Source organism: Periplaneta americana, chromosome 13, assembly GCF_040183065.1.
Source record: "Periplaneta americana isolate PAMFEO1 chromosome 13, P.americana_PAMFEO1_priV1, whole genome shotgun sequence".
Classification (NCBI taxonomy): Eukaryota; Metazoa; Arthropoda; class Insecta; order Blattodea; family Blattidae; genus Periplaneta; species Periplaneta americana.
In genome coordinates this window covers 124,055,366-124,081,991 of record NC_091129.1, presented here as the reverse complement: position 1 = coordinate 124,081,991, position 26,626 = coordinate 124,055,366, and the positions used below count along the sequence as shown (strand labels likewise).

Below are 26,626 nucleotides of genomic sequence, written 5' to 3'. Positions count from 1 at the left end.
ATTATTATTATTATTATTATTATTATTATTATTATTATTATATGTTGTTTTGAATTTATATACGGTTTTTTTCGACAGTGAAACATTGGAATCATGACATTTCATATTAGGCTAGAAACGTACGATTTCAAATTCTCTTAGATTTTGGAACACAAAATTATGAACACACATAATATTTTATCACGAGCCGCCACTGGCACCACTACACTCCTACCTACCATATGTAATTAGAATAGTCCATTCACGTGATATTTAATTAATCATTTTTCAAAGCAATTTCTTCGAAATTGGGATTTATCTGTGCATGCTATTTTCAGTTGCGCAAGGAGATGAGCATCGCTTAAGCGGGATCTGTGGCTGGACTTTATAAATTTCATTTTAGAAAACAGCTGTTCGCATTGGTAGGTTGATGAATACATACCATCATTTCCCATAACTATGGTGCTGGAACACAACTATGGTCCACGAAACAACCATTCAAAGATCATTGTAGAAGTGACTTAGACAGTTCGTAGATAGTTGCAGTGACTTGAATTCAAACTACAGTACAGCAAGAATATAGATAAATGAGGTACTACGCTATGGAGTACAAAATTTGAATAGCTGTATCGTGGACAATAGTTATGTTCCAGGACCATAGTTGTGGGAAATGACGGTACTTATTATTTTTGAAGCAAACTGTCTAAGCAGTGGATATGTAGTACTGGACATCTTTAAAATAATTTTATGCACGACCATGCCGAAATGTAGGAATTATACACCTGGTAGCAGATCTTTAATGCATGTCATTAAAGTACACCTACTCATTAAAGGTCAGGCCTTTCAGCCAATGACGACTCGGGTTACAACTGTTCAGCCAATGACAGGTCAGCTTTCTACCGTTATAAACCCGCAAGTATCGATTATTCTCAGATATGCAATCGAAAGAGAATTAGCGAAAAGTCACGGAGGCTGGAAATCCAATACTGTCGCAGAAGGTTATGTTCTGTTACTATAATAATTAGCGTTAATTGTAAATAATATTCAAATAAATTCGATTTGTCATCTCGTTTTTCAATGTCTAATTTAATTTCAATGTTATCTCTGTAGGTTCTTATGGCCTAGTAAGGTAATGTGGACATCTGTTCCTCGGAAAAAATCAATACTTTCGCGTCTGCGCATATCTCACAACATACGGGACATTGCTCAGAAATTAATAATATCGTTAGAAATATGGTCGAGCATAAAAAGTTGTATGAAACTCGCTTATAATGGTAATTAAGAAGCTCGTATGAAAATTATGAAACTCGCTTGCGCTCGTTTCATAAATATCCATACTCACTTCTTAATTACCTTCATTATAGGCTCGTTGCATAATGTACTATTAACCCCCAGCAGACCATCATATTCGGCTTTCAAGAGGCTATCATTCTGCAAATTCAGTACCTCTAACTGCAATTCTGGGATAACATTTTCAATTTAAACACGAAAAGGAGTGGCAAAAATATTGAAATCTTTCTCCATCCTTTGAAAATCACTGAATCTGTGTTCTTTGAACTCGTATAACAGGTGATCTATTTTAAGAATGCACATATTTAAGTTCGCGTCCTGAATATTTGTAACTAATCCTAAACATGAGAAATGAAAGAACCGCCTTTCTTGTAAGTGTGATATCCTCTGGATTCATATGATTCTGCGAAAGACATTGCATCACTAATGAAGTTCCGAAGTACTGCCACGTACACGCGCAGTATTTTCATGAAGTGGGGGAAGGGGAAGGTAGGGGGTAAGTTTGATGCTTCGCTGAGGTCTGACGTCACTGCGGCAATGCCGCAGGAATGCCCACCATTGCTTTAAAGCAAAGTGATGTAAAAAATGGCAAGCATTCTTCTGTAAGTGGTAAAATAAAATTTTGAATGAGATCAATGTTCTTTTTATTTATGTTTCAAATTGGGGAGATCATTCTGGCGGACCCTGTATTTATTCCACTCACAGGACTGTGTTCTGTTTTCTGATTTATAAGTATTTTGTGTGGTTTATTTTACTGGTTCTCGTATTTTCGCGTGTTTTACAGTACCTTAAATGCAAATTATATTGTTACCAAAGAAACACGTCATTATTCCAATATTATTATTATTATTATTATTATTATTATTATTATTATTATTATTATTATTATTATTTTAGCAAGTTATTTTACGACGTTTTATCAACATATTAAGTTATTTAGCGTCTGAATGAGATGAAGGTGATAATGCCGGTGAAATAAGTCCGGGGTCCAACACCGAAAGTTACCCAGCATTTGCTCACAGTGGGTTGAGGGAAAACCTCGGAGAAAACCTCAACCAGATAACTTGCCCCGACCGGTAATCGAACCCCGGCCACCTGGTTTCGCGGCTAGACGCGCTAACCGTTACTCCACAGGTGTGGACTAATTATTATTATTATTATTATTATTATTATTATTATTATTATTGGGCGGCCGGGTAGCTCAGTTGGTAGAGTAGCTGGCTACGGACTGGAAGGTCCGGGGTTCGATCCCAGGTGGTGACAGGATTTTTTCTCTTTGCCGAACTTTCAGAACGGCCCCGAGGTTCACTCAGCCTCCTATAAAATTGAGTACCGGGTCTTTCCCGGGGGTAAAAGGCGGTCAGAGCGTGGTGTCGACCACATCACCTCATTCTAGTGCCGAGGTCATGGAAAGCATGGGGCTCTACCTCCATGCCCCTCAAGTGCCTTCATGGCATGTTAGAGGATACCTTTACCTTTATTATTATTATTATTATTATTATTATTATTATTATTTTTTTTTTTTTTTTGTTTTATGTTTTTTGTTATATTTGTGCTGAACTGTAATTGGCCACTGGCTGTTGTACAGCACATTAAATAAATAAATAAATAAAATAAAAATAAATAAAAATAAAATACGATTTATTATTATTATTATACGATTTATTATTATTATTATACGATTTATTATTATTATTATTATTATTATTATTATTATTATACGATTTATTATTATTATTATACGATTTATTATTATTATTATTATTATTATTATTATTATTATTATACGATTTATTATTATTATTATACGATTTATTATTATTATTATTATTATTATTATTATTATTATTATACGATTTATTATTATTATTATACGATTTATTATTATTATTATACGATTTATTATTATTATTATTATTATTATTATTATTATTATTATACGATTTATTATTATTATTATTATTATTATTATTATTATTATACGATTTATTATTATTATTATTATTATTATTATTATTATTATACGATTTATTATTATTATTATTATTATTATTATTATTATTATTATACGATTTATTATTATTATTATTATTATTATTATTATTATTATTATACGATTTATTATTATTATTATACGATTTATTATTATTATTATACGATTTATTTTTATTATTATGCGATTTATTATTATTATACGATTTATTATTATTATTATTATTATTATACGATTTATTTTTATTATTATGCGATTTATTATTATTATACGATTTATTATTATTATTATTATTATTATTATTATTATTATACAATTTATAATAATAATAATAATAATAATAATAATAATAATAATAATAATAAGATTCGCTCGTGTCGCCCAGTGAGCTCTAATGAACTTGAATTTCTTGTCCGCTATGCAGAGCAGTTTGTTGAATTGTTTACCTTGCGGGATTGATCGTGGTTTTGTTGAAATGTTTACCTTATGAGATTCGCTCGTGTCGCCCAATGAGTTCTGGATGAGCTTACGTTCCTTGTCCGTTATATAGCGCTGCTTGATGGAGTCGTCCTCCACCAGCCAGACCCACAAGATGCACCACACCACGGCCAGACCTCCCATCCAGTAGAACACGGCCTCCCAGCTCTGCCACTTGGCTATGAGGCCGGCAAACAGTAGCGACAAAACAGTACCAAGTGCAGCACCTGAAGCAACGTACAACAAACTGTGTACATATCGATCGTCTAGTTCAAAAGTGCGACAAGTTTTGAGATATCTTCAGTTGAAAGTTTCAAATAAATAGCTTATAAAGGAACAGAGCAGTTTATTTAGTTTTTTTTTCTTTTTGGTTATAAATATGACTTGTCTCAATACTGAATCGGAAAGAGCTCTGAAAGTAGTATCAATAACTAAAAAATGACAATTTTTGAGTTGTCGCACTTTTGAACTGGACGATCGATATCTGTGGTGCTCGAGTAAAGGGGAATAAGTCATTTCTTTGTGCAGATCGAATTATGTTCCCCAGATGAACACACAAGTTAAATTATACAATGGGTGTGCAAAAATCAAAATAATACTAGCATTTGATGCGTTTTATTTGTGTAGAAAATTATTTGGAACAAGGGATCCAAGTTTAATTTTCATTTATCTCCAAACTCATTTTTCTGACTTATCTCCCTTTATCAAAAGAACATAGATATAACTTTAAAGAGGTAGGATATTGAAAATGATAAAATTTCCTTTTTTTTTTTTTTTTTTGTTATGTTGAGTCACAGATGGTGTGGGTAGAGCATATTGCGCCATTTTGAATTTGAAGGTACTTTCACAGTACTTTGGTACTTTTCGATTTTTTCAGTGGATCTTTGGATAAGACGTCATAATTTGAAGATATTTTTTTCATTTTTTTTAAAATTACTTTTCTTCAAAATTCGGTACTTTTTTCAACAGTAATCTCACTACAGGTTTTTATTTATCTAGAGAAAATCAAAACTCGACTGGGATTTAATTGACTATTATACGATTAGAAAAAATTATATAAATATTAGAAGAAATGAGGTACTTCAATAGAATAAAATATTATTTGACGTACTAAAATTATATTTCAATGATGTTAGCTTCACCACAACGTTTGAACAGAGCCGCCATTTTGAGGTAACAAATGACGATCGCAAAGCATGTTTTATAGTACCGTAAAGAATTTGCAGTTTGAAATGTAGGCAAACAAAAAATAAATGGTAGGGAGGTGATAAAACAGAGGAAAGTATATAAAGACTGGAAGAAATAAAGTACTCTAATACAATAAAATAGATATTAATTGACTTACTAAAATTCTATTTCACTTATGTTAGCTTCACCAAAACGTTATCTAACTCGTTGGTTTGAACGGAGCCGCCATTTTCAGTTGACTATCTATGCGGGGAACATATGACGATCGGAAAACATGTTTTATAATATCGTAAAGAATTTGCAGTTTGAAATGTTGGCAAACAAAGAAACAAATGCTAGGTAAGTGATAAAAACAAACAAATGTTAGGGAAGTGATAAAATTGTAGTGATAAACAGCCATGATTGGTTGAGACACGTCCTATCGTACCCTTTTATTGGTCAAAAATAGTATATCGTAGTAAAGTGTAATCGTTTCAGAAATTTTATACATTAATTTAGAACTTTCTACAATTAAAAATGAGTCTACTGGATGGATGGATGGATGGATGGTTTGGTGGGTGGGTGGATTTATTGGTTCCATAATATCCTTACAGTTGCTTTACAGCTAGAATAAAGAACATGTCCAAATCTTACACTCAACATAAAAACTTGCAAATATGAAATATAAGTTATACTAGGGCATTCGACAAGTAACGGCAACAATGCTGTAAATCAGTGCTCCTAGCGGTGACCGTAGAAATCTCGTACTACGTAATAGAGCAGCGATTGTTTCATAAATCTGCAATATTGAAAGTCTAGAAGCAACGATATTTTGTACATACAGTGGCTGTTTCTGATTTATAGTAAACAATACAGCCTTAAAGGCGCGAACAAAGGTGCTTCATAAAAATCCAAGTTTCAATAGAAAAACGTGCAACTCAGAGCTTAAAGGCATTACAAGAACCCTATGGGAGAGAAGTCCTACCATACTGAACTACTGCAAGTTGGGTGGAACCGAAGCATTCGCTTTCAATCAAGAGTTGACATCCGAAGAACTTTAGATTGATCAGTGAGAGAGATATCCAGAAATGCTGCTGCAGATGGATTTCGCCGTCTTCCAAGAATTTGGCAACGTATTGTTGACATGGCAGGAGACTATATTTGAAGTATGTAATGTCAAAAGTAACCTAAATAAATTTAGTGTGAAACAGTAACTATCTTACCGTTACTTTCAGAATGTCCTAGTGTACAGAATTATTACCTTAACAACAGTAACATATTATATAATGCAATATGGTCATCAATTAATAATGTAAGAAATGTACACAGGGGGTTGTTACTTTGATATTTACACAGTACTGGAACTTAGGAAGAGACTAGTGAAGTATGGTATTGTATAGAGCAGAAACTGGACAATACACGAAGTAAAGAGAAACTATTAGGAGGATTTGAATTGTGGATGTGGAGAAGAATGAAATGAAGAATGTGAAATGGACAGACAGAATAAGAAAATTAAGTTATGCTATAAAGAGTGGATGAAGAAAGAATAAGCCTGATGTTGAAATTGATCAAAAAGGGGAAAGGAATTCACTGGGTCACTGGCTGAGAAGAAACTGCCTACTGAAGGATGTACTGGAAGGAATGATGAACGAAAGAAAAGCTCGGGGCAGAAGGACATAACAGATGGTAGACAACATTAATAATAATAATAAGTTGAAATGTGCACACACCGTGCATGGGGTAAGAAACATTACTTGTCTTTACTATAAGCTGCGATGGATTTCTGTCTCTTCTTACACTTGATAATATGATATCTGTCGCATAGTTCTGAGCATAAAACACACACACACACTTATCATTTGGTTCGTGGTAAGTCTTGTTGCCGCACACCTTGTGGTGGAGCCATGGGTTGCCAATCTTGTCGTCACGTGTCTCATTTCATGATTAGCTTCCGTCCATGTCCTATCTTGCATCGCACACGTTGCGTAGAATTCCTCCGGTATGCTGGTTTTCTTCTCGTGCAGATCTTGTAGGAGTCGTTCGCTGGGAGCATTATTTCGCACCTTAGGTCCTCTATCAAAAAGGTCTCTCTGGTTAGTTCGTACACTAGTCTCGATCTTGCGTTCTGTGGTAGTCCTAGAGCTCTCTTCAAATACCTAGCTTTCACCCGCTCTAGTTCTTCCATCTGTTTGTATGTGAGGTATTCTCCCACTGATTCTAGGCCATACGTCAGGACGGGTAATATCTTTATCCGGAACAGGTCCATAGCTGTGCTTATCGATAATTGTGTGATGTTCCTAATTTCATTCATGGCTCTTGTGGCCGCCATTACTCTCGATCTTATGTGTAGCCTGAAACTTTTCCCAGTCGTCTGAATTGTGATTCCTAGATATTTAAAATCGCTTGTCCTTTTGAGTTGTTTGCCATTGCATTTTACATTTTCTTCTTCGGTGAGTCTTCCTCCTTTCCTGAACATTACCAGTTCCGTCTTCTCTTCGTTTATCTTGATGTCGTTTCGTTCCGCCCATTTGCTTAGCGTGTCTAGTACTGACTGATTGTATATTGTCTAAGTCTGTCGCTGCGATGGTCATGTCGTCGGCGTAGATGTACGTACTTACTCCTTCCATTCCTTTCGTGACATCATGTGTTAGGACATTAAACAGTATCGGGCTGAGCGGGTCTCCTGGTAGACAACATTAAGATATACGGATCGTAAGCGGACTAAGATGAAGGTGGAAAATAAGAAATATTGAATAAAGCTGGGTTTGCAGTGAAAGTTTTGCTGCTCTCTAATACTTTGATATAATAGTAATAATAATAATTAATAATAATAATAATAATAATAATAATAATAATAATAATGAGGTTATAACAACCTTCTCCTTCTGAATATAAAAGGAGTTTATTCTAACCAGCATAAGCAATGGATGACAAAACAGTCCTTTCTTCAACAGGCGCCCATTTTGAAAGCATAACATGCATGGCAGGAAAGGAAAATCCCTGAAAAGAAACAGTATAAATTAATATACCGTAGTAGTTACTGAAATTGCTATGTTATGTGCGTAAGGACAAAGTATGCATCGTTGAATAACACCCATAATTATTATTTAAAAATTATGAGAAACTTAGAGAACGTTGGATACAAAGTATCTTTAGTTCTCATGCACACAATTAAATGATTGACAATGTGTCCCAAAAGTCATGGTGAGATTTCAGAAGATTATATTTTTGAATGGATAGAGGTAGAAACGTAATATGGGTGCCAGATGAAAATAAAATTCTCGAAGCTTTTCGTTTAAGTTTGACGTACTGAAGGAAACAAAAGACGGTAACAATCGAAGAAATGCAATAATTTTCATTGTTACAATTAATTATACAAGATGAATGTCCAAAGAAAAGTGCAATGTGCTTTGTGGCTGGAAAAATTTGAATCTGTGACTCGTGTACGACGTGGATTTCGTCGCTTATTTAACGAAGAACTGCCACACGAGAATAACACTCGTAGTTGAGATAGACAGTAAAAGAGACTGGAAGCCTACTGGAGAAAAAGCGTACTGGAAGGCCATCGACATATGATGAAGTCATCCGAGGAGCATTTGTTCAGGTCCAAAGAAATCTGTTCGTAAATTTGCCGACAATTAGGACTTCCGAAAACAACAGTTCATAGAGCTTTAACCCTTAAGTACTCGCCTGGTAGAAAGTTACATAATCACTCGCGTTGGGTCAATTTGACCCATTGACACAAATTAAGATACCCATTGACTCAAACTAAGATGTGGATGTGGATTCATGATAAAAATTATGGGGCAAATAAAATGTTTAAACTGAAGTAAACGAAATATTTTTATTCTGAACTGTATATTATTTATATTGAACATAATCAAATACAATGAAATTTGTAAATCTCAACTTTAAAAAAGTGAAAACTGTCTAAATACAATGAAATTCATAAATCTCAACTAAAGAAAAGTGGAAACATGACTTTGAAATCTTATATTTTTTTTTTATTGGGTTATTTTACGACGCTGTATCAACGTCTAGGTTATTTAGCGTCTGAATGATATGAAGGTGATAATGCCGGTGAAATGAGTCCGAGGTCCAGCACCGAAAGTTACCCAGCATTTGCTCCTATTGGGTTGAGGGAAAACCCCGGAAAAACCTCAACCAGGTAACTTGCCCCGACCGGGATTCGAACCCGGGCCACCTGGTTTCGCAGCCAGACACGCTGACCGTTACTCCACAGGTGTGGACTTGAAAACCATACTGTTTCTTTACAAGGTTTGATTGAACAATTTTAAGGTTAGGTTCATAATAATGGTACCTAAAGACTACTACAGTCCTCTTCTGGAGGAATACACAAACTCCTACTATTATCCTAGATTTGGAAACATTCTTGAAAAATGTTGACTGGGTTTGTAATAAAAAAATCACTGTACCTGAAGGTTACTGCATTGAATGCCCTTCAAAGGGGTTCATTCTGAATTGTTACATCGATTCCTAAGATGTCATGGCAAACCAATAAGCACTGCTGGCTTCAGTCTTAAAACTTTTCCATCAGACATTGTAAAACAAAACAGTGCTTCATTTCTTGGCTTATTCTCCACATATTGTGCAAGCAACTTTGCAGTGAATTTTGCATACGTGTCCCAAACAAGCAGCACATTGTGTTGAATGCTTATTATCATTTGAAGGGCACAAGGGAAAAACGAACAATGTCTCATTTCCATTAAGGGTGAGATAGTGATCTATTTCAGTATATTACTACAAAATTTATTGATGTTTCTACTTGAAATCAAGGAAATGATGAGTGTGTCTGTAGTTTTAATTCTCCTTCACCACTTTTGGTAAAAATAACACTAACGCTTGTAGTAATATAGTGAATTAGATAATGACATCACCCTTAACAGCATTGTGACATTGTTCGTTTTTTCCGTGTACCCTTCATTTGTGCTAGGGCAGATATGATATCTCTTCCTTCTCTGAGATGCTGGTCCACTTCTTGTTTCTTGATTTTGTTGTTCTCTCGGTGGCACTTCAACGCCTCTCTCCGTTAGGAATATTTTTATTCTTGCCCTGAGACTGCGTGATACATGAGGATTACTCATTCTCCTGACAACGTTTTCCATAAGAAGTTCTTTAGCCAGGTTCTTCAGAAATATTCTTCTTTGTATCTTCTCTCTGGTATTCATCTTATAATAAACAACATATGAGTTGAGTGCTGAAACATTTATGAAACGGAAGAACACTGCCAGTGGCCACCTTCTTGTTCTACGTCCAACACTATAGTTGCTACACAATTGGTCGCATGAATCAACTTCACCCTTGGTACAGTTATAAAACGTCACAATTTCTGGATTTTTGGAGGAACCTGTGTCTTCATCTATGACATCGTCAAGCTCAGAAAGTTCCCCCACAGATTCACCATCGTCATTATCATTAGTGCATTACTGAGAATCGTATTCAACTCCCTTGCAATTTCTTCGTCTGTTACTAGTAATTCCCTCGACTTCGACTTCTCTGCAATTTCTTCGTCTCTTACTACTTCTTTGACATCCTTTGAAAATAATAATAAAAAAGAGCTGCATATACAGCTGAAATGAACGCGGAAAATGTGAAGAATATAATATAAAGCCTACATCAAATAATACTTACGCATAAATAAAGAAATCTCCTCAGTTATTCACAAAATCTTCCTGTCTTTTAGAAGAACGCACACACTCGCGTCGGGTCAAATCACATATAAACAGCTGTTGGGGCTAAATGATAAACTCAACAATGACTACAGCCAAACCGTTTCAAAGATTTCAACAATAGAAGAAATTACACACCACCGGCACTCTTCATATTACCTTCCAGCAAAGAAAATAGAGGAAAGAAAAAACACTCGGGTCATATAGACCCGACGCGAGTACTTTGAAAGAAACTTTTTCATCTGACTCCTTATAAACTTCCATTATTACATGCACTTCATCCAGTTGATTATTACAAAAGGTATGAGTCCGTATAGGTCAGTTTCTATCTGATGCTTTTCCAATTCACTGCGGGCTAAAGCAGGGAGATGCACTATCACCTTTACTTTTTAACTTCGCTCTAGAATATGCCATTAGGAAAGTTCAGGATAACAGGCAGGGTTTGGAATTGAACGGGTTACATCAGCTTCTTGTCTATGCGGATGACGTGAATATGTTAGGAGAAAATACACAAACGATTAGGGAAAACACGGAAATTTTACTTGAAGCAAGTAGAGCGATCGGTTTGGAAGTAAATCCCAAAAAAAAAGACAAAGTATATGATTATGTCTCGTGACCAGAATATTGTACGAAATGGAAATATAAAAATTGGAGATTTATCCTTCGAAGAGGTGGAAAAATTCAAATATCTTGGAGCAACAGTAACAAATATAAATGACACTCGGGAGGAAATTAAACACAGAATAAATATGGGAAATGCGTGTTATTATTCGGTTGAGAAGCTCTTATCATCCAGTCTGCTGTCGAAAAATCTGAAAGTTAGAATTTATAAAACAGTTATATTACCGGTTCTTCTGTATGGTTGTGAAACTTGGACTCTCACTCTGAGAGAGGAACATAGGTTCAGGGTGTTTGAGAATAAGGTGCTAAGGAAAATATTTGGGGCTAAGCGGGATGAAGTTACAGGAGAATGGAGAAAGTTACACAACACAGAACTGCACGCATTGTATTCTTCACCTGACATAATTAGGAACATTAAATCCAGACGTTTGAGATGGGCAGGGCATGTAGCACGTATGGGCGAATCCAGAAATGCATATAGAGTGTTAGTTGGGAGACCGGAGGGAAAAAGACCTTTAGGGAGGCCGAGACGTAGATGGGAGGATAATATTAAAATGGATTTGAGGGAGGTGGGGTATGATGATAGAGACTGGATTAATCTTGCACAGGATAGGGACCGCTGGCGGGCTTATGTGAGGGCGGCAATGAACCTTCGGGTTCCTTAAAAGCCATTTGTAAGTAAGTAAGTATGAGTTTGCTATGGTTATGATTAATGAAATTGACAACGACGATTCAAATTTTTCCAGCCACAAAACACATTACACTTTTCTTTGGACATCCATCTTGTATAGTTAATTGTAATAATGAAAATTATTGCATTTGTTAGATTGCTACCGTCTTTTGTTTCTTCAGTGCCTCAAACTTACATACGAAAAACTTTGAGAGTTTTATTTTCATTTGGCACCAATATTACATTATCTACCTCTATTTATTAAAAAAAATATAATCCTCTGAAACCATAAGCCATACTTTTTTTTTACAAATCTAGACTTAACCGTAGTTTAATGTAGAGTCTGACAAACCATTAAAAATTTTACTTATTATTTAAAATGATTTCTGTCCTGTTGCAAAATGGTTTTAATATTTCTGCTTATCTGTAACATTACTATTTAAAATAAATAGGCTACATATATTAAGTTTCAAATTCCACTTTGGCGATAAATACAGTGTGATTCACGAAGTTTTCCCCGGTTAATGGTATAGATTCCTAGGGATTCTCCTTGCATATTGGCCTTATATACCTGTGGTCGATTTCCAGTAGTTACAGAGTAACAACAGACTTTCGAAATGCGTTGTAGTCAACAGCTTCTTGAAAATATTCATCTGACAACAAGACGTCGAGTGCACGTTCACACCTCCCGCTCTGTGAAAGCTCACTTGGACCAGCAATTCCGACAGAGGTGAATTGGTCGCGGAGGTCCTATCATCTGACCTTCCAGATCGCCAGATCTAACACCCTTATTGTTAGATTAGATGCTGCATCTGTAATTGTACCATGTTAGGTACAAACACGCGAAAAGTTTCTGGATGCCTCGGCGACAATAAAAAAAGGATTGTGTGAAGCTGCGAAATGCTACGCGCGCGGTTCGTATTCGTGCGTTCCGTTGCGTTCAGATGCAGGAAGACATTTCCGAAGATGTGATGTAAATCCAGTTTAAATGAAACAGATCGATAGAAGTGAGTACTTAGCAATAATTTCATGTTAAAACAAACTAGAGCTACAAAATCAAGAAATTGAAACAGATATTGAATTTACAGAGATGAAGTGTTTATATTATTTTTGTACAGATACGGAAATAAAATGTGGGCCGAATCTTGGTAGCAGTCCTCCTGAATGTAGGCAACGAGCTTCGCAAGAGTATCTACAAGTAGCATACATTTAGGCGCTCTTGTTTGCTGAATATGCGCAATGCGTTGTAGGCTTATCTGCAACATAGTATTAGGCGGCTCAATTTTTCTGTACCTTGTTGGCTGAAATTCTAAAAATAATTCTTTTTCCCCCGTTATCAATTTGCTCTAACTCCTTGATTACGAATATGATCTCATTAGCTTATCTAGATTTTTAGTTCGAAATAACCTAACGAATCACCTCCCTAAGTGGGGGGGGGGAGAAGTTCGTGTAGCACTCTGTATATGAGCTTATAAAGGATAACATGTCTTGTAGATGTAAGCTAATAAATGACAAGAGAAATTAGATTTACTCGTATGAACGGTCTGAAATCTTCATCTTGTGAAATTATTAATAATGTGGCTTAGTAATATGGTCCGAGCTCTTGAGCTATTCAAGAATACATGAAATATTAGTCACAAATAGGATGCAAAGTTCAACTTACGCCTCCAATTCCTTCCACGCATCTTAGGAACATTAAGGCATGTTCACTTTCTGCAGCCACTGGTGTCAGCAATGTGCTGATAATGTTAAGGACAACTGCGGTGAATAGAACCCATTTGGCACTGAACTTCTCTGAGATTCTTGCGGCTGGCAGCTGACTTATCAAATAACCCCAGTAGTACGAGCTCAAAATGAGGCCTTGCAGACTCTCGTCCCATTTAAATGGACCATCCTGCAAAATAAAACGTAAGTTTGGTTATTTGGAATAGACAAAACTGTTTGAAAAATTACAATACCAAGAGAAATAAAGAATAAAAGTAGTTCCTTATCTACTCGATGTATGAGCTGCTTAATTTGAATTAGTATTCACATTAATGCAGTATACGTAAAAGTGAAAGTATAAGCATTCATGTATAAAATATTGCAAAAATATTATATAGGGTGTTATGAAAAAGATTCCAATATTTAGAGAGGAGTTACTATGCATCAAAACAAGAAATAAAAGTCTTACAAACATGGACCCTAAAATTAATATCTTCTGAGAAATGAGCAAAGATCAGCATATCTTCCACTGTGAGTTCTTTGGCAAGAAACGAATGAGGAAAACAGAATTCAACCGTTTGTCACTACGTATTGCACAGCATACCTTTGTGTCTTTATCAAGAGAACGCTTAAGCGTCGACAGTACGTTAGAGTTCATAATCGTACTACTGCAGTAGTATTTACTGTACCAGTCAGGTAAGTTAGTTTCGTATCTGCAATACGTAGTGGCAAACTGTTGCATTCTGTTTTATTTGTTTCTTGCCAAAGAACTCACAGTGGAAGACATGCTGGTCTTACAGTGGAGGTAAACATTTGCTCATTTCTCAAAAGATATTAATTTTAGGTCTCATGTTTGTAGAACATTTTATTCCTTGATCTGATGCATACTACCTCCTCTCTAAATATTGGAATCATTTTTAGAGCACTCTGTATACTGAAGTAATTTTAATACTACCTGACATAGAGTAATTATTATCATCACGCTTTCAAGGATATAGATCTGTTCCGGCATTAGAATTCACCCTTCAGTTTCTTCATTGGTCAACCTTGTCTTATTCTTCCATTTGTAGTATTTTTCGTCATTCATTTTGGAAATCTTGACCTGGATATTCGGTCTACGTGTTATTCTAAGTATTCGTTTGGTATGTTACTATTTTTTTTCCAAAATGGAAGTTCCTATCAGTTTCCTCTAAAAATGCCGTCCTTTGGTTTGAATCCCGAGTAGTGTATCCTCCTGTTCTTCACATAAATTTAATCTCAGCAGATTTCAGTCTGGGTTCATCTTTACCTCTAATAGTCCAACTTTCACTATCATAACGTAGGCCTAATAGTACAGGAAAGGCTAGGTTGTTATAAAAGTTTATTTCTGTATTCTTTCGTCCTTTATTTAATATCAGAGTTCATTAATTTATTTTCGTCTCTAGTACGTAAACCCAAAGCTCATGGTGGTTGTGTGAGCCATGGTGGTGATATTGTTCTGAAGCAGTGTAGATCTGTGTAGTCTAACTATACAGAATAACAACCTCATTAGTCCAAAGAATAGTAACCCGAAGACAATAGAATATAAGAGGTCTTGAAACTTGAAGAGTCCACTGCAGGAATGATGGATGTCACTTTCTTGTAGAAAATGAACCAAGACTGTCAATGTATAGCTTAAGACATATAGAATGTACATAGAGAGTTATATGGCATTAACACTGATAGTCATTCTCCAGTAATGATAGGAAAATCACAGTTAAGCTTTGAGCGCTAAGCATTTCAAACTTTCAATTGCTTCTCCTGCAAAATGCATTCCAAATGACATCCATCATTCTTGCAGTGGACTCTTCACTTTTAACTTTCTCTCCTGTAAAAACAGTAAAGCATGACTTATCAGGGTTTTCCCCTGTATCATCAATTATTGTTAATATACTGATATTGTAATCATTGTAATGACAAGAACGATAGTAAATTGGACATAAAAAGACATCGCGTAAATGCAACAGAGCTCACATTTTAATACTAAAAAAAAAGGAAGAAACTAACGAAGAAAGATAAATAAAGGATTAGAAATGAGAAAAAAAGTACGTTTTGAAATAGATTTTCTTAATTAAACCAAATTCAACAGCATTTCACCATTCATTTTCAATGCAACATAGCACAGAATATGAAAATCGAGTGCGTAATAATTAATCTTCAACATTATCTTCGCAGTACTGACAGTTTATGAGATGTTACACGCTATCAATTAATGTCTTTAGTTTGAAATGTTGTTCATTTTATCATTTAAAGTCTCTTGTTTGAAATGTTCACACGATAATTGATTGATTGCTTCGAGTACTTCGTCCTTCTCTTATGAAGATGTCACTTTCAACAAATAGAATTTCAACATGGTATCTTGAAGACACATTGAACTGTCCAGTAATCTTAGAAGTGGATTGTGCTGGTATGGACAATGAATGAATGATTTATGCAAGTCACAGCCGTAATAATTTTATCTTATTTAACATTAGTTTTCCTGCTTCCGGATATTTCATTAGCTATTCAGTTTTATGAACTTGCATAAACTAATGAATGTTCATGGCCATATTCTGAATTTCATTCTTACGCTACCTGATACAAAATTAAAAATGTTCCCATGTTTTACATTAAGGGGAATCTGTACACCGAATTTTGACAAAAAATGGAATTTTGGTTTTTATCGTTTTTCGGTAGTTTAATATGTGTAAAATGATAATATGATTGTATTTCTTCTAATTGTCAGCTTTTAGCCCTATTGTCAGCAAATATAATATTCTTAATGCAAAAAATGTTATCAATAAAAAATTTTTTCTTGCCAACCGCTCTTTGGAATTTTAAATTTATTTAGCCGGTTGTATACATAACAGTATGTTAGATGTGCCCTATTTTTTCTACATTTGCATCTTTTATCACTTCTGAGAAAAGAGCACCCAAAGTTGAGGAATTTAACATTGCAAGCTACGAAAACTTTGACAAAATTTTTCTGAACTTTATTTTTTGTGATACTGGTACACTTTTCTCAGAAATTATTATAACCAGAAGGCTGAAATTAATAGGCAATATCAATGTGATGACATTTTACACAGTAGGTTAGAAAATTAAGTTTATTTCTATCTTCAACAAAAATGGAAAATAATTTGCAGTCATTCTTAATGCAAATATGTTATCAATGATTTTTTTTTGCCAATCGCTTTGTGGAATTTTAAATTTATTATATACATAAAGGTATGTTACATATGCCCTATTTTTTCTACATTTGTATCTTTTATAACTTCTGAGATAAGTGTACCCAAAATTGAGGAATTTAACATTGTAAGTTATGGATGTACAGACTCCCCTTAAAAGCCTCGTGTTATTTAACTTTATTGCGTCCAGTTTGCCGGAGAGTATTTTTAAATAATTCCTTCGGAGTAGACCGTTGCAGCTGTGTATTATTTTAACTTAACTATATAGAATTAGAGGGTTTGGAATTTAACAGGTTACATCAGCTGCTTGTCTATGCGGATAACGTGAATATACTAGGAGAAAATCCAAACTATTAGAGAAAACACGGGAATTTTACTTGAAGCAAGTAAAGAGGTGGGTTTATAAGTAAATCTCGAAAAAAAAAAACAAAGTATATGATTATGTCTCGTGATCAGAACATAATACGAAATGGAAATATAAAAATTAGAAATTTATTGCTTGAAGAGGTGGAAAAATTCAAATATCTTAGAGCAACACTAAAGGCCCATTCCCAATGAAAATTAAACATAACGTAAGCGTTAACTCAAGAATGTAAACGTTACGGTAAAATCACATCATTCATGATGGGAACATAAACATAACCGCAAAGATATTTGATAACCATGGAAACATAACAACGATGTCATTTCCTCATATTCTGCCGCATACTTCAGTGCTCCACGATTATGCACTGTTTGCAAATCACGTAAGCATAAGCATGAAAGTTTGGAATTCGCAAACTTCTATATTAACGTCTAACGGCAATGTTAATGTCAGTGTTTATGTGAATCATTGTGAATGATCCCATTTGATAACCTGGCAGCAAACTTCTGTGTTTATGTATGATTATGTTTAATTTTCATTGTGAATGGGCCTTAAAATATATTTGAAAAGGTTGGAAGCTCTGGGTGGTCTTTTAAACGGTCGCTCGTCTCTAAATGCTGCAATCCATTTTTCTTCCATGTTGCTTTATTAAAAATGCTGCTACTCTTCCAAATTTTGTGCTATAGTCATGATTTTTTCTTCGTCTACTTAAAAGTGAGGTTAAAACAACATGCTATCAGGAGTTTCTTTAAACCTGGATATATCAAAGTGATGGTGGATCGAAAAACAGAAATGTAAAGGTCCACCATAACCATAAAGTGTAAAATTGGCTGACAAATAAGTGTCGGTATTAATATCAATATTGTAAAATATTGTCAGTACGTTGTTTAACTGTTTAATAATATTTAATATTGTCGATTCCAATATGTGTACAAACATGAAAATAGCTCACATTATATATGTTTCATAAAAATTTATTATATTGCACTCTTCTGATCTAATAATTAAGATACAATATAAATTCAATTTTAAAACGTTATTGAAATGACTAATCATACTTTAACTTGAAGTGATTTATTGCCAGTGGCGTAGCGTCAATTTAAGCTCAAAAGCTCAGCTTCCCCAGTTAATAATAATTTTGTAATAAACCTGCAGTTTATGAACAAAATTATTTACTAATTTTCATACAATTTATATTTACGCGTTAAATATTGTGATGCGGCAGATCAGGATGATTTGTGATGCAGCAGTAAACATGAAGCCTGCACACATCAGCTTCCAATCCCCTCATTCTTCTGTGTAAACCACCCCGCAGATTTTCCATTCTTTCTAACAGTACTACCCTGGTCGCAAGAGGCTAGCTTTGACATTGAAAATAATTTAGTTTCCGAGTTATTCCTTTCGTGAGTTGTGTTCAGTTGAAGTGTTAGTGTACACTGTGGCTGATATAATAAATAATCAGTGAAATAACTGTTGCTGACACTAATTTACTTGAATTTTTAGGACAATTCTATTATCAAGACTGACTTTCGAACAAAAGTGTGATTTAAAAAACAAACGACCGATTCCCTCGCTGTCAACGAAGGACACAACCAAGACTGACGCATACTTACGTAATTACTAATACTGTATTTATTGACCGTTCATACTGTGATTTCTCTAAATATGACAGGGAGTGAGTTAAATGTTAAATTATACGTATAAGTGTCTATTTGATAGAGATATGTGTAAACAATGAAATCATATTTTACTACGTACCATTTGAGGTGATGCCTTATTGGTGTTACTTACGAGGTTCCACCCAATCTTCGGACTGCTGACTTAACATGGACTACTATTTATTTTAAGACTAGCCTATATTTTTGCAATACGTTTTCTCATATGTACATGAAAGACAACTTGAGTTAGCTTCCCCTGCTCAAAATTTCATGCTACGCCACTGTTTATTGCTAGGAAAGATGTTAAATAGTCTTGTAGGTAAGGTATCTGACTATAGATGAGAAGGCCATAGTTTGATTCTCGGCATGGATTACGAGTGCAAACTTTCCTCTCTGTGGTAACTGGTTGGTTTCCGATATATTCAGTTATGCTCTCATGAGACCCCCAAGGTGTAGGCTTACACTCTTAAATGTGAATTTTCAATAGAATTTAGTAGCAGTCGGTAGTGATTTATACTCATTTTCCGCGAATATACAGATTTTAATCTTAAATTAATACATATCGAATTTATTGCGTTCCGACATCTGTAGGCCTACACAGATAAGACACCAATTCAACAGCACTCAGGGATCCAAATCTATGGACCATTTTGAGCACAAAATCCCATGCGACACATGGGATTTTTTTACATTAAACCCATTTAAGAAGTTACAGCTATTTGAAAATAATGGAAATGGAAAGTGCCGTGATCAGAACTGGAAGGAAATTAATGATAAAAAAATGTATGCGTTGTTAAGCTTTCATGGTGATGTGACCAGAATTAGGCTTTTGTCCCAGACGGATGGAATACCGAAAAGCGTCCATCGCTGTGGCATGCCTGACCGTGAAACTAGCGGGCCCGGGTTCAAATCCTGGTTGGGACAAGGTACCTGGTTGATGTTTTTCTAGGTTTTTCCCTCAACCTTGGACCCTGGACACATTTCGCTGGCATTATCACCTTCATATCATTCAGATCCTAGATAACCATATAGTTGATAAAGCGGCGCGTCCACACCTGTGGAGTAACGGTCAGCGCGTCTGGCCGCGAAACTAGGTGGCCCGGGTTCGAATCCCGGTCGGGGCAAGTTACTTGGTTGAGGTTTTTTCCGGGGTTTTCCCTCAACCCAATACGAGCAAATGCTAGGTAACTTTCGGTGCTGAACCCCGGACTCATTTCACCGGCATTATCACCTTCATTTCATTCAGACGCTAAATAACCTAGAAGTTGATACAGCGTCGTAAAATAACCCAATAAAATAAATAAAGCGACGCATAATAACCAATTAAAAAATACCGAAAAGCCTAATTCTGACAATTAAAGTTCTTTACAAACTACTTAATAGTCGCTAGCAGATGCTCAAGAAGTACGCAATTGTAGATAGGTGTGTAACAAACTACAAGTCTTGTTCAAAGTGCGACGAAATACATTTTTTACAAATAAATAACTTAGTACTGAAAATGCTTACGTTAATCTAATGTCCTTTTCTCCACAAAGTACATTGGCACATTGTTAATCTAGGTTAGATTACGTTTGATCATTGCTTACGGCAGAGCTTAGCTTATCTAATTTATTGATATGTATTCAATGTTTAATCTTAGTAAACACCATAAACACATGCTCTCATATTTAAACGCAGTTTACAGAACTGATTTGTGTCATCTTACCTCAGTTGAACTGTCCGAATCCGTTTTGGGGCAATATGAAGCGATGATATCGCTGGAATCTGTTTGTTGCGACGTGTGGTTCACCATGACAACAATGGCTACACTCAGGTTAACCTTCAGGCCATAGAGTATAGCGAATGAGATTGCGCCCAGTATAGCAAATATGTATCGGGCTGGAATCAATCCTGCACAAAAGATACAAAGATAATTTAATCTCACATTTTTTTATATGTGAAAGCCCAGATCACATATAGATTGCTCTTTCCTATGTTACAATCAGTTGCACTTTGAAGAGAACAACCGCCAGGATCGCCACCCGTCCGCCGTAAACGAACACGAAATGGCAGTACAGTCGGTAATGCTTAATGGTACACTCAGCATAACATTTATTTTAAGTACCAGGTCACAAGGACCCTTGCCTTTTTACAATGAGAATAACAGGAGAACAAAACAAATGGTACAAATATGTAACAAAGAGAGAAATTAAGACAAGAACTCCATCAGAGATAAAGATTAGCAACTTGAACAAAATAAAATGAGCATTATACACAAAATAAATAAAATAAAAAATCAAGTATTAGAAAAGAGTTCTCTTATCAATGGATTGATATGAGATCTTGAGGAATGGAGAAAGACTGATCTCTCTAACTTTATAAGGTCACTAAATAAGCTGATGTTCAAACCTTCATAATGTTGTGTGTTTCTGATAAGGTAGTCCGCACTTGTGATAGTTCGACAAACTGATCGTTGAATACCATCTAGTTTCTTGAGATAACGTATGTGACTTTGTGCCCAAATTTCACAGGCATAAAGAATATAGGAACGAATCAGAGACGTGTATAACAGTAATTTTGTGTTCATTGGCAAACTGCTTTTGAATAATAGATATAGTGCCATAAATCGTTGAAAAGACTTCTCTCACAGCTTGAATATGACGTCTGAAGGTGAGACGATTGTCCAATATGACCCCAAGATATTTAGTTGATGTATTGAATAGAACAGTCTGATTCTGAATACTGAGGTTTGTTAAAACACGAGGGAAGCGTTTAGTGAAGACAACAAAATGTGATTTTTCACCGTTTATTTTTATTTTCCACTTGGTGGACCACTGAGTGAGATCATGTAAACTTCTCTGGATTCGTTGACAGGCAGTATGTCGGTAATGCTATTCAAATGGAAGTTATGACGTGACTCCTTATGTAACAACTGGATAGCAGCATAGTAAACCTGACAAAAGTTGTTACCGTCGAAGCCTATAACGCAGAGCAATCTGGGTATATATGATCTAGGGTGAAGTTAGAATACTAGACATAAAACGTATCCCTTTAAATGTAGATAAAATAAATCTACAGTGAAAACTGTTGCTATTTATTATTCGATATTCTTAAGTAGGTCTACACTCCATAAATATGATAATTTTGTTATTTTTTTCTCTAATTAAACTTCGACATAATCATCATTGCGTGCGTTACACAAACAATGCTTGTGTAATTCCTGTGTGGAACAACATCTCAGGTGTATAATCTGCTATTATTTTAGCTCCGAGATCAATAATGTATGTTTAATCAACAGTCTGAAACCTGATTGGAACATAAATACATCACTAAGGCATCACTCATGAGGCAACTGAGCCAAGAGATGCAACAATTGAAGAGTGTGATCCCAAAACGCGTTCAGTTCATTTTTATGAAAGGATTTGGCTAGATTTTTTATCCACCGGTCTACGGACTGAGCGAGTTTTCAAGTGACTTGCACAGTAACACTTTTTTTAAGAAGCTTAAAATATGATAGAGGTCAACAAATTATAAATATGTATAACTCATAAAAATGACCAAATGGACTGAGTGAGTTTTGGGATCATTCTTCAAATATTCTTCCTCTGACACATACCAAGTGAGACGTAGGCCTCTACTGCATGATAATAGATGTATAGTATCCGCGTCCAATTAATACCCAGCCGGCGCCAAAGAGAACGCTTTCTTTTGAAGTGATAGGATAAGAGTGTTTATTGATAAGACCTTCTCATATGCTGCTCCAATCACAAGAAGCAGTAAGATATACTCCACGGGTAGTAAAAGACCAATGTTGTCGTATCTGGAGTTGACTGATGCCGACAAAAGAAGTTAGTAATTCTAATTTCAGTTTAAATTAAAAGTAATCTTATAGTTTAAAATATATTCATTGTAGATGTGACATGAAACAGATAAGTCATGTAGCTGTGAGAAGGGCAATGGACCGTTTTCGTGATACACTGGACATTGTTTGTCTGTGAATGGTTCTCATTTTGAGCATCTGTTGTAAAGTTTGGGTAGTCATAGCGTTTTGCTTAGTTTTATGGCCTACTTAACATGATTTTACTTACTTATTTGCCTTAAATTTGAAGTCCACGAAACAAGTTTAACAAATAGTTAAAATAAATTAAACGAGTGAATGGGTAAAATTTATCCACATTCACACGTAAAATTTAATGGAGATTCGGAATATGTAAATTTCAATATGGGGTGTCATTTAAAAAATAAAGTTCACTGTCACATTCTATATGTCTGTTATCAGATTGTATGGTTTATCTCAAGCAGCTTTTGAATAAAACTTTTTTTTTTTTGGAATTAAAATTTAAGAAGTTATTAGCAATATTCCATACTTATCGTTCACCTAGTAAACATAAAGAAACCGTATTTTTATCCTAGTTGGAAACTGAATGCGGCGACATTTATTCTACGTAATGTTTTAATCACTCTGATTATTGCATTAAAAATTTCTTCCTGTTTTGCGTCCTTGAAGGTGGTCTGTGCGTGATAGGTCAGAACGTGTGTAACACCTATCAGTTTATTTCATGAAGAGCATTCGAGTAGCCTCAACAATCAATCATCGAAGTGTTTGTTAATGAAGTCCTTATCTACATTGAAATTAAATTGAATAAGTGCGACGGATGACTACGCATTTGTTGTGGTCAGTGTGATAAGAGCTGCCATTTCACAATATTATTTAATGGTGACTAAAGATAAGCGCATTCCTGTATCTCACTCGGGAAATTCACACTTTAGTCACACAATAGTAAGGTATTAGCTATGTCGTAATTCATTTGACGTGGACCTATATCCAAGATTATGAAATTAATTCGCAAGTTACCTCCGTTTCAGTCACAGAACATATTTGCCAGTTTACACATTATGTTCTGGAGAACTTTGTATAGGATCTGGAGAATGGGGTAGTACGCCTAGCTTTAGACGAAACCGAACATAAATATTACTATTTCGTCGAAAAAGACAAAAAGAAAAGGAACGCGGGAAGAAAGAATGAAAGAGAGAAAATAAAGAAGAAGAGTTTTTGCCTGATCAATTCATAATTTTTTCTCTCTCTCGCACCCTCTCTCTCTCTCTCTCTCTCTCTCTCTCTCCCTCCCTCCCTCCCTCCCTCTCTCCCCCCCTCAATCTCACCAAAGTAGCGCCTTAAAATATTTTAGGCATTTATTTTAAGCATCTCATTCGACCAGTTGGAGCTTGATTTCTCGGATTTAAAACATGCTTCATCTATAAATGTAACCTATATTAAAGTATGGAGGGTCGATTGAAAATGTTTGTTTAGTTATACATACTACACTTCTAAAATTTTAGAGGTGGTTCTTAACTGGGATATAAACGCTTTTGTTTCGTTTTATGATTATTAAAAATTAGATAAAAGATGGCAGGGGATTCTTAGAAACCCTTTAATTGTGTGGAACATTTAAGTGGTTGGTGGTTGTATGATTGTATGAGGTTTTAATTAGAGCTAAGAAATTGGTACCGAAACTATTAAGTTGTGTGAGTCAGGATTATGTCTCTACCGAATGGAGAGTAGTGACGCAACTATAAACGTCAACTACCAGCACAACAAACATGTACAGTTGGTTGGTAACCATACTTGGCTTTGTGTCGATGGTTCATGTAGAAAGACACTAATTGCCAATTATAAACTTCGTAATTTTCAATCTAAAATACTTCTCGCATACATACAAAAGTAATAAATTAAAAAAATACATAGTGATATATCTCTAGACTTGTTACAATATTTAATAATGTACATTTTCATTTATCAAAAGAAATATTTCATGTTCAGAAAAAAAAAATATTCGTATTCGGAAAAATATTCGTTCTACGTCACAAGACGTGACTGGAGCAAGTCTGAAATATGATTCTTACAGTATTACTGTATCATCAAGTGAACACTAGCTTTGTGAATCTGATAGTGCATCTCATATGTAGCACATCATATCAGACCCATAATTCTTTTCAAGGATACTTTTCATATATCTTTTAAGGAGAGTGGGTAGTGATGCCTGTGCGATTAAAGAATTTCAGTACAAAGATTAGTTCAATGTTTCTAGGCTTTTAGTACTCAGAGTGGAATAAAAATTTCCATGCTTATACAATTAATTATTCTGAATTCAGTGATATAAAAGACATCTAATTAGTTTCGTACCCAAGTGCAAAAGAAAGGCCCTAACTGATAACCTGTTTTCCCACTGTGCTAAGTGCACATTATTCAGGTGCACATTATTTGCTACAATCTTCACTCATACACCTTTTATTTTTCTAACTTAACTAATAATGTATATTGTAAATTCTAAAGCAAAATTTAGTTAAATATTTCACCCCTAGTGAAACAAAAAAATAATAACTTCAACATTTTTTGCAATTTTCTTTTCAATACATAGGCATATATATTTTTTCTCGTGTTGTGTGTGTGATATTCTTAAACCTGTAGGTCCACTATGTAGAACACAGGCTGCAGAAAACACTGTAAAAATTTCATTTAAATTGATTCAATAGTTTCAGAGAAAAATGCACTTAAGTTTGAAAAATGTCAACTTAAGGAAAACTGCATTTACAAAAAAAGAAGAATGTATGAATTACATGCACCGCCAAATTTAAAGAGGGCATTTAAAAGGGTTATCTGTAGAAATACTCCTCACAATATTTATATTGTTTTAAAGAACAAGTTTTATACTTTTATAAACACAACATAAATATCGGATTTTTGACCCCCAATCACAACCTGGTTCCCTTAATAACTATTGGGCCTTACGCGGATTAGTAAACAGGCCCCATATAGCTACTTAAACAATATTTATTCTTCCACATATATCACGATTTTAGTCATTTCCACGTTTGTGGTTTGGAGTAGAATGATTGTTATAGGCAATTCAGTTGCTTGAAACGATATTGCTGCTCATTCAAAGTTACATAAACAAAACAAAACAAAAACAGTTATTATATTAGTGTGTGATACTTTTGCTTTCGACAGGGATGAAAGGACTGGTAAAATATAGTTTGAAATTTCAAAGAAGACAGATGTTTCTGAAATAACGTACGCTTCTTTAAGCGAGCTGATTATGGTAGTTCTCCTTGTTCCACAGAACAATTCTCCAACGGAAGTAGTTTTTAGTTTAGTAACAGAAAAAATTGACTTATTATCCTCTTGCCACTCAAAGTGCATCATACTTCTAGTTTCACATTTTGGAGATGCTCGTCTTGAAGGCGGTTATACTTTTCGGAGTCTCAATACATATTGTTTTGTGTATTTACATACCCATGGAGATAAAACGAAACCTCGCCCGAAAACAGGAGCAAATTATGGTTAATTTCTCTGTCGTGCACTCCATTTAAAATACACTAAAACATTACGTCTGATTAGAGGATCGTCAATAGTTACTTTCAGAATATTCTTTCTTAATTAGGTTGAGTGAATGAAGTTATAATTATTTATATTTAATAATTTACATGAATTGTTTGTTTGTCGAATCTTTGATACTGTGCAGGCTCTGTAACCAGCGTATGGAAGTGCGCTTGCCGATACCTAAAATGATCGTTTTCCGGTCGGGAGATAAATTTTTCACCCGATTATTTTAACCTGTATATAAATGTCCTAAATAGCAAAAGTTTAATTCATAAAGTGGAATATAAAATATTTAACATTGTCTTAAAAACACACTCAGTACAAGATAATAACTTGAGAACGCAAAACAATTCATTTTAATAAAATGGCAGCTGAACATGACACGAGTTTCACATAGCTTAACTCTCGGTGAGTAATAAAATAAAGAAAGCTTTCTGGTATAACAAGAAATAAATTGCATGCACATTT

At 34.8% G+C, this 26,626-nt stretch overlaps 1 protein-coding gene across 1 annotated transcript in view; it reads right to left on the bottom strand.

Moving 5' to 3' along the window:
- The window catches only part of MFS3 (major facilitator superfamily transporter 3), a 50,511-nt gene that overhangs the window by 21,721 nt on the left and 2,164 nt on the right, over positions 1–26,626 (bottom strand). The window contains exons 2-5 of the mRNA XM_069844027.1: positions 20,504–20,688; positions 13,551–13,781; positions 7,819–7,906; positions 3,746–3,966 (exon numbers count right to left, since the gene is read on the bottom strand). Coding sequence (XP_069700128.1) covers positions 3,746–3,966; positions 7,819–7,906; positions 13,551–13,781; positions 20,504–20,688 — 725 coding nt within the window. The remainder of the gene's footprint in view (positions 1–3,745; positions 3,967–7,818; positions 7,907–13,550; positions 13,782–20,503; positions 20,689–26,626) is intronic.